This window comes from Colobus angolensis, unplaced genomic scaffold (genome assembly GCF_000951035.1).
Source record: "Colobus angolensis palliatus isolate OR3802 unplaced genomic scaffold, Cang.pa_1.0 Scaffold22, whole genome shotgun sequence".
Classification (NCBI taxonomy): domain Eukaryota; kingdom Metazoa; phylum Chordata; class Mammalia; order Primates; family Cercopithecidae; genus Colobus; species Colobus angolensis.
In genome coordinates, this window is record NW_012115377.1 from 1,986,275 (window position 1) to 1,995,863 (window position 9,589).

At 52.8% G+C, this 9,589-nt stretch overlaps 1 protein-coding gene across 1 annotated transcript in view; it reads right to left on the reverse strand.

Annotated features, from left to right (window-relative positions):
- Positions 1-4,055: 4,055 nt before the first annotated feature.
- Positions 4,056-9,589, reverse strand: part of TICAM1 (toll-like receptor adaptor molecule 1) — a 17,398-nt gene continuing 11,864 nt past the window's right edge. The window contains exon 2 of the mRNA XM_011943478.1: positions 4,056-6,619. Coding sequence (XP_011798868.1) covers positions 4,363-6,483 — 2,121 coding nt within the window. The 5' untranslated portion in view covers positions 6,484-6,619 and the 3' untranslated portion in view covers positions 4,056-4,362. The remainder of the gene's footprint in view (positions 6,620-9,589) is intronic.

Here is a 9,589-nt window from a genome sequence, read left to right on the forward strand (position 1 = left end):
TTTTTTTTTTAGACAAGGTCCAGCTCTGTCACCAAGGCTGGAGTGTAGTCTCAAGGGATCCTCCTGCCTCAGCCCCCCGAGAAGCTGGGACAACAGGTGGGTGCCACCATGCCTGGCTTTTTCTTTCATTATTTCATTTCATTTCATTGAGACAGGATTCTCACTATGTTGTCCAGGCTGATCTCAAAGTCCTGGCCTCATGTGATCCTCCCACTTCGGCCACCCAAACTACTGGGATTACAGACGTGAGCCACTGTGCCCGACCCTTGGGGCATTAGAAATGACCCTCCTTTACAGATCTAAAGGAGGTACATGGAGACAGCTAGGAATGGGAGTTCCAGATCTGAGGTCCGTGGTACAAATGAGGAAGATGAGGCCCAGAAAAAGGCTGCGGACCGGGCATGGTGGCTCACGCCTGTAATCCCAGCACTTTGGGAGGCCGAAGCAGATGGATCACCTGAGGTCAGGAGTTCGAGACCAGTCTGAACAACATGGTGAAACCCCATCTCTACTAAAATTTAAAAAAAAATAAAAAAAATTAGCTGGGCGTGGTGGTGGGTGCCTGTCATCCCAGCTACTCGGGAGGCTGAGGCAGGAGAACTGCTTGAACCCAAGAGGTGGAGGTTGCAGTGAGCTAAGATTCCACCATTCATATCCATCTTGATCTCCTGACTTCATGATCTGCCTGCCTCAGCCTCCCAAAGTGCTGGGATTACAGGCGTAAGCCACCACGCCCAGCCGGTTTTGTATTTTTAATAGAGATGGGGTTTCACCATGTTGGCCAGGCTGGTCTTGAACTCCTGACCTTAGGTGATCCACCCACCTCAGCCTCCCAGAGTGCTGGGATTATAGGCGTGAGCCACCACACCTGGCCTGAAGCCTCTTCACTTTCTGAAACTATTTTGCTTCCTTCTTTGATAACTTGTTTACTATTCCTTCCTTCCTCTCCTCCCCTACGGAAATGACAGTCACTGACTAATCACTTCTGTCTGCTGTCTGGGACAATTCCCAGCACACAGTGGGCGCTCGATGAACGTTGGTCAAATAAAGAAATAGCCAGTTCACTGCCCCTGCTCAGGTATTTGCAGCTGGTTCCGGCCTGGATGGTCTGAAACCCTCTGTTGGGAACAGCCTCACCGCACCCTGGACTCTCATCTCAGAACTCTGCTCCCCAGTTTCACTTCAGGGCCGCTGCGGCTGCCACCGTGACCAGAGCTCTGACAAAATCTGAGTCAGCACCTAAAATAGCAAGTGGTGCATGGCTGCTGGGTGATTCACACCAGCCTCCTCCTTCCACATGGCCCGGCAATCAGGTTGTCAGGCGGGAGGGGCCCCTCGAGTTCCCCGCTCGGTGAGTCCAGTTTCACCTTCGGGGACCGTCCTTCGCTTCCTCCCTTAGCTCCTTTCATTGCAAGTCCCCATTTCCGATCCGTGTGGCTTTTGAAGTCAGAATTAATCTTTTTGGGCCTCAGTTTGCCCCATCCGTAGGGTGGATCCATAATAGAAGCTTCTACCTTGAGGGGTCGTTTTGAGGATGAAAATGTGTGTGTTTATTTATGTATTTGATTTTTTGTTATATCGATGAGGGCTTCCTATGTTGCCCAGGCTGATCTCGAACGTCTGGCCTCGCCTCCTTATGCACCAGGACGACGGGCCTTCCCCACCGTGCCTCCCTATTTATTTTTATTATTATTTGAGACGGAGTTTCACTCTCGTCACTCAGGCTGGAGTACAGAGTGGCACAATCTCAGCTCACTGCAACCTCCGCCTCCCAAGTTCAAGCGATTCTCCTGCCTCAGCCTCCTGAGTAGCTGGGATTACAGGCACCCACCACCACACCCAGCTAATTTGTATTTTTAGTAAAGACGGGGTTTCATCATGTTAGCCAGGCTGGTCTTGAACTCCTGACCTCAGGTGATCCACCCGCCTCGGCCTCCCAAAGTGCTGGGATTACAAGCATGAGCCACCACGTGCCTTTATTTATTTATTTATTTATTTACTGATACCGAGTCTTGCTCTGTTGCCCAGGCTGGAATGCAGTGGCACAATCTCAGTTCACTGCAACCTCCGCCTCCCAAGGTTCAAGCGATTCTCCTGCCTCAGCCTCGCGAGTAGCTGAGACTACAGGTGCGTTCCACCACACCCAACTGGTTTTTCTATTTGTAGTAGAGACAGGGTTTCATCATGTTGGCCAGGCTGGTCTCAAGCTTCTGACCTCAAGTGATCCACCTGCCTTGGCCTCCGAAAGTGCTGGGATAATAGACGTGAGCCACCATGCCTGGCCAATTTATTTATTTATTTTTAAAAAAGAGTTGGCCAGGCGCGGTGGCTCAAGCCTGTAATCCCAGCACTTTGGGAGGCCAAGACGGGCGGATCATGAGGTCAGGAGATCGAGACCATCCTGGCTAACACGGTGAAACCCCGTCTCTACTAAAAAATACAAAAAACTAGCCGGGCAAGGTGGCGGGCGCCTGTAGTCCCAGCTACTCGGGAGGCTGAGGCAGGAGAATGGCGTAAACCCAGGAGGCGGAGCTTGCAGTGAGCTGAGATCCGGCCACTGCACTCCAGCCCGGGTGACAGAGCAAGACTCCGTCTCAAAAAAAAAAAAAAAAAAAGAAAGAGTTGGATGTCTTATTCAGTTGATAAATAAATAAATAAGAAAGATGTGGCTGGGTGTCGTGGCTCACGCTTGTAATCCCAGCACTTTGGGAGCCCAAGGCAGGTGGATCACCTGAGGTCAGGAGTTTGAGAGCAGCCTCGCCAACATGGCAAAACCCCGTCTCTACCAAAAATGCAAAAATTAGCCGGGTGTGGTGGCGAGCTCCTGTAATCCCAGCTACTCGGAAGGCTGAGACAGGAGAATCGCTTGAACCCAAGAGGTGGAGGTTGCAGTGAGCCAAGATCACTTCACTACACTCCAGCCTGGGTGAGAGAGCCAGGCTCCATCTCAGGAGAAAAAAAAAATGGAAATGGAGTTTCATTATGTTGCCCAAGCTGGTCTTGAATTCCTGGCCTCAAGCAACCCTCCCACTTCAGCCTCCCAAAGTTCTGGGATTAATTACAGATGTGAGCCACCACGGCACCCAGTCTTGTTTATGTATTTATTTACTTATGTATAATCCAGAATCAATAAATGTTAAGTGTCCAACAAACCTTGGCTCCATTCTTATTCTTAGAAGGTCTGTCACCCTGAAAAATATTAATTCCTTCCATGTGGGTCCCCACACTTAATGAGCACTGCACCTGCTACCCAGATATAGTGTACCTGATATTTATGTGGTTCTGCATATCATCCGCTGAGGCCTTGAAACCACAGCCTCCACAGACCCATTTCTCAGATGAAAAAGCAGAGACTCCGACAGGTGAGGCATTTGCCCAGCATCACACAGTGGCATCAGAGTCCAACCTTAGTGGGGGCATCAAGGCAGACCCCAAAGAAAAAGGAAGGGCTGCAGCAAAACTGCTAAATGTCCCTCAGTGGCATTTATTCAAATTCATTCATTTATTCATTCATTCACTCATCCATTCACTCATTCATTCATTCACTCACTCACTCATTCATTCATTCACTAATTCGTTCATTCACTCACTCGTTCATTCATTCACTCATTCATTCATTCATAGCTCACTGCAGCATTCACCTCCTGGGCTCAAGCAATCCCCCCACCTCAGTGTCCTGAGTAGCTGGGACTAAAGGCGTGCACCACCACACCCAGTTAATGTTTGTATTTTTGAAGAGACGGGGTCTCACCATGTTGCCCAGGCTGCACCCTCCCCGCTCTCAACAATATCTTTTCCCTCCACATTTCCTGGTATTAGAACCCAGACTCGGCGAGGCACATGGCCGCTTAGAAAGGACTACATTTCCCAGCGTTCCTTGCGGCAGGAGCAGGGCCCTGTGATTATATCCTGACCAATGGGATGAGGGTGGATCCCGGTTTACGCCCCCCAAGAAAAGGCGTGCACTTCCCGCTTCCGTTTCCCTTTTGCAGAAGCGGGAGCCACGTGTTTTGTAATAAATAGCTGGGCAGAAGGTGTCCCAGAAGACAATGGCGTTGCGGAAGCATTTAATAAATATTATTACAATTAAAAGACCGTAGCAATACCCCCACCACCAAGACCCTTCACCCAGAAATAGATTGGAATTGGAAACACGGTATCCAGTTCTGACCACCCTGAAAGCCAGGGCATTATCGCGCTCCTTTTGTCCTAAATGAAGGGCTCCCGGGCAATGTCCTGAAAGCGGCAGATGACCCCCATCTTCCACTGTCCACAGGGCACAGGGGTGGTCTATGGGGTCCTGCCCAAAGCCGATGCCTGGGTCCAAGTGTGTTCCCCAGGTGGTCAGGTAACGACATGCAGTCATTCTGCCTCCTGTGTTTTGTCCTCGGGCGCCTGGGACCCTCTCTGGTTCCACATGTGGTTGTTCAGCCCCAGCTGTACCATCTGTGCATGGTGGATAATGAGGGGTTGCAGTCCCGGGCTCTGAGGGGGTGCAGGTGAGGCCGTAGGGAAGGCTTGTGGCTGCGAGAAGGGCAATGATGGTGGTAAGGTTGCTGGCTGTGGGGAGGGCGGTGGTGGGGTGCCAGCCGGCCACGCGTGCAGGGGCGGTGGCTGCGGGCACCCCGGCCAAGGGGGAAAGGATGGTGGGGCTCCCAGGGGCCCCTGGCCCCCAAAGGGCATTCGAGCCCCAAAGGGTGACCCAGTCCCAAATGGCATGTGGCTCTCAAAAGCCACCTGGAGCTGCTCCATCTGTGCCTGATAGGACAGGTAGCTCTGGAGGTAGGCCGAGTAGGCCGCGTTCAGGGCGGCTGCCTGTATCCGCTCACTGTCCAGGTGTTGGCTCTGTTCCCGCAGGGCTCGGGCGTCCTGTTCCTTCCTCCACATGGCCTTTCGGGCCTGAAGCTTGTGGGGCCTGAAGGTGTTGGCCACCTTCCTACCGAAGATCTGGGAGTGTTCGTCCAGCCGCACCAGCCCGGAGAGCAGACTGGCTGTGTCGGAGCTGAGCTGGGCCGGGGAGCTCTCCAGGGGCAGGAAGGGGATGACACAGTCTGGCGACCCCTGTCGCGTGAGGTTGCTCATCATGGCTTGGTTCACCTGGTGCAGGCTCAAGTGACAGTCGAAGTTGGAGGTGAGAAGTAGGATGATGAAAGCTGAGTGGTCTATAGCATCCTGCAGGCAGCTCAGCTCCCCACGCCCGGGCACCTGGAAATCCTCGCAGAATGTGGCCCCGTCAGGCACACCAAGGGCCTCCAGCTTCTCCCGGACCCGCAGGGCAATGTGCTCGTCCGCCCTGGCATGGAGGATCACAAAGTTATAGAATTTCTGTTCCGATGACGATTCCAGGGAGGAAGCGAACAGGGAGGAGGGGGTCAGGTGAGCTGATGAAGGAGGAGGAGGGGGAGGGGATGTTTCTGCGGTGGTGGGAGTAGGTGGGCACGGCTTGGTATTTGGAGAGGTGGTGTCTTCTACAGAAAGTTGGAGTGGCGACGGGTCTTTGACAGGGCAGGGGTTTTTGATGGGCTCCACAATGGGCGAGGGGAGAGACTGGGCGCCTGCAGACCCCTCGGTGCACTCCACCGGGTAGTGGGTGCTGGTTTCTGGAGCTGTGGGGGTTTCAGGGAGGCCAGTTGAGGTTGCATCTGGGGCCACTTTGGGAAACCCAGGGGGTGGGCTGCTTGGCAGCTCTTGGGGGCTGGCACTCTCCCCCGATGGCGGCCAGCTCATCTCCTCAGGCTCCTGGCAGCCACCGGGGACAGGCTCCAGCACCAGGCTGGCCTGAGGGTCGTCACAGAGCTTGCTGGGCCTGTGTGGGCTGCGGTGCAGGCTGAGGAAGGGCATGGTGGGCGACTGGCTGATTTCCAAGTTGCTGGCCAGGGAGGCGGGGCTGTCGGTGGATCGCAGGGAGCGCCCTTGGCTCCAGCCGGAAACACCATCAGTGGGACATGGGAGGCTCCGGGTCCCGGAGGGCGAAGCCGAGGATGGTGGGAGGCAGTCCAGATTGGACTGGAGCGTCCGGATGCTCCCTGGATCCCCAACAACGTCCCACCCACACCGGTTTCGGGCCTCATCCTGAAGTTCCCCCAGCCGGTGGTCGTCCCTGGAGCTGAGGGTACGGAGGGCTTCCTGGTAGGCCACGTCACGCAGCGAGGCCGGGCACAGCTTCTCCTCAGCCAGCAGGTGGTACAAGCGGGCCACAGTCCAGGATACATCTGGGGGCTCCTCTGGGTCCTCGGTGCTGTCCACGCCAGCCCACTGGCGGGCCACCAGCCGGGCCACTGCATCAGCCTTCAGTGCCTCTAGAGAGATCCTGGCCTCGGTTTTCTGGCCCAGCTTCAGGAGGACCATGGCATGCAGGAGGTCCTGACCTTGGCAGCCTGGGCGTGGGGTCTTCAGTTTGTGTTTCAGATACAAGAGCTTGTCCTGGCCTGCTGCGCCTAGAATGTCGAAGGCACTAGGAAGTGACGGGCCTGTGCAGGCCATGGGCACAGGTGGGTGCAGCCTCGGGCAGCAGAAGCTGGGGGTAATGAAGGCATGTTCCACACTGCCCGCCTTCTGCACGCCCGGCGTCCCCTACCCATTAACTGTTCCAGGTTCCGCAGGAGCTGCCCGAGCAGATCTATAGGAAACAGGAGAGGCAAACATGGTTACCCCCAAGAAAGGTCAGCACGGGAAGGCAGCCCACACACCCCCGCCTGCTTTCCCATCCTGCCACCCAGACCTAACCAGGTGACCTTCGGCAACACGTCGTCTCCTTCAACTTCCATTTCCTCCTCTGCAAAATGCTATGAGGCCAGCACGGTGGCTCACATCTGTGATCTCAGCACTTTGGGAGGCTGAGGCAGGAGGATCACTTAAGCCCAGGACTTCCAGACCAGCCTGGGCAACATAGCCAGACTCTGTCTCTACAAAAAAATTTAAAAATTAGCTGGGCCGGACGTGGTGGCTCACACCTGAAATCCCAGCACATTCGGAGGCCAAGGCTGGGGGATCATCTGAGGTCAGGAGTTCCAGACCAGTCTGAAACCCCGTTTCTACTAAAACTACAAAGAGTTAGCCAGGCATGGTGGTGCACACCTGTAATCCCAGCTACTTGGGAAACTGAGGCTGCAGAATCGCTTGAACTCAGGAGGTGGAGGCTGCAGTGAGCCAAGATCATGCCACTGCACTCCAGCCTGGGCAGCAGAGTGAAACTCCGGCTCAAAAAAACAAAAAATGTAGCTAGGCATTGGTGGCATGTGCCTGTTGTCCCAGCTACTCCGGAGGCTGGGATGGGAAGATTGCTTAAGCCCAGGAGGTTGAGGCTGCAGTGAGCTAAGATGGTGCCACTGCACTCCAGCCTGGGCAACAGAGTAAGACCCAGTCTCAAAAAAAAAAAAAAAAAAGCTATCATCTGATACTTACCTGGTGTTACCTGGGAGGTAAACACTATTACACTATTTTCCCCATTTACAGATGAAGAAAGTGAGACACACAGAGGTGATGTCACTTGCCCAAAGTCACACTATCAGTGGATGGCAGAGGATGGATTTGAACCCCAGGCAGTCTGGCTGTGGAGGCTGTGTGCCTAATGGCATACACTTATAGACTTGTTTTGGGCAATTGAGTTGCATTAACACACAGAAACTTCTGAGCTTGATGACTGAAAGCCAGTAGGTGCTCAATACATGCCTGCTAAATAAAGTAGTCAGCCTCGGCTGGGCACGGCGGCTCACACCTGTAATCCCAGCACTTTGGGAGCCCATGGCGGGCGGCTCACCTGAGATCAGGAGTTCAAGACCAGCCTGGCCAACATGGTGAAACCCTGTCTCTACTAAAAATACAAAAAATTAGCTGGGCGTGGTGGTCCGCGCCTGTAACCCCAGCTACTCAGGAGGCTGAGGTAGTATAATCACTTGAATCTGGGAGGCGGAGGTTGCAGTGAGCCAAGATCACATCATTGCACTCCAGCCTGGGTGACAAGAGCGAAACCCTGTCTAAATAAATAAATAAATAAATAAATAAATAAAGCAGTCAGCCTTCCAGATGGTCCTCAAGGACCCAACATCCCGGTATTTGCAGGCTTGAGCAGTCTTTCCAACACTGTCCCAGGGTTGGATTATGAGATTAACAGAATACGGCAAGGGAGCCGGTCGCCACATCTGCTCATTTTTCAAGAGAAGTCAGAGATCTAGATTTTTAGAAATATGCTCACTTTTCTTGGGATGACAATCAATTCCAACATTTTTAAGAAACCTCGTGAGTTTAAAAAAAAGTTTGGTCCAGGCGCAGTGGCTCACGCCTGTAATCCCAGCACTTGGGGAGGCTGAGGCGAGCAAATCGTGAGGTCAGGATGTCGAGACCAGCCTGGCCAACATAGTGAAACCCTGTCTCTACTGAAAATACAAAAAATTAGTCGAGCATGGTGGCAGGCACCTGCAATCCCAGCTACTCGGGAGGCTGCAGCAGGAAAATCACTTGAACCCGGGAGGCGGAGGTTGCAGTGAGCCAAGACTGCACCACTGCACTCCAGCCTGGGCAACAGAGTGAGACTCCATCTAAAAAAAAAAAAAAAGTTTGGAGCCAGGCCTGGTGGTGTGTGCCTGTGGTCCCAGCTACTCGGGAGGCTAAGGCAGGAGGATTGCTTGAGCTGAGGAAGTAGAGGCTGCACGGAAGGATACATACATAGCATTCATTCATTCATTTAAGAAGTAATTTTTTGGCTGGGCATGGTGGCTCATGCATGTAATCCCAGCACTTTGGGAGGCTGAGGTGGGTGGATCACAAGGTCAGGCGTTCAAGACCAGCCTGGCCAACATGGTGAAACCCTGTCTCTATGGGAAAAAAAAAAAAAAAATTTAGTCTGGCATGGTGGCCTGTTCCTGTAATCCCAGCTACTTGGGAAGTTCAAGCAGGAGAATTGCTTGAACCTGGGAGGCGGAGGTTGCAGTGAGCCGAGATTGCGCCACTGCACTCCAGCCTGGACAAGAGCAAGACTCCATAAAAAAACAAACAAACAAAAAGAAGTACTTTTTAGCCAGGTGCGGTGGCTCACGCTGGTAATCCTAACACTTTGGGAAGCCAAGGTGGACAGATCACTCGAGGTCATGAGTTAAAGACCAGCCTGGTCAACACGGTGAAACCCCCATCTCTACTAAAAAAAAAAAAAAAATTGCAGACATGGTGGCCGGCGCCTGTCCTCCTAGCTACTTGGGAGGCTGAGGCAGGAGAATCACTTGAACCCAGGGGGCGGAGGTTGCAGTGAGCTGAGATCATACCACTGCATTCCAGCCTGGATGACAGAGCGAAACTCCATCTCAAAAAAAAAAAAAAGTAATTTTTTCAGCATCTGCCATGTATTGGGTACCAGTGAATATACCAGTACGCAGACAAGGAAAAATAGCAATAGACTCTTCCCTGGTGCAACTGTCTAATGGTATGTTAGTTATACGTAATATATAAGCATCATATATATTACATACGACAATATAATGGGCATGTGTGGATACACACAAACACTTATTTGAGGACTTACTACATGCTATATTGTGTACAACTCTGTTTTTTTTTTTTTTTTTTTTGAGACGGAGTCTTGCTCTGTCACCCAGGC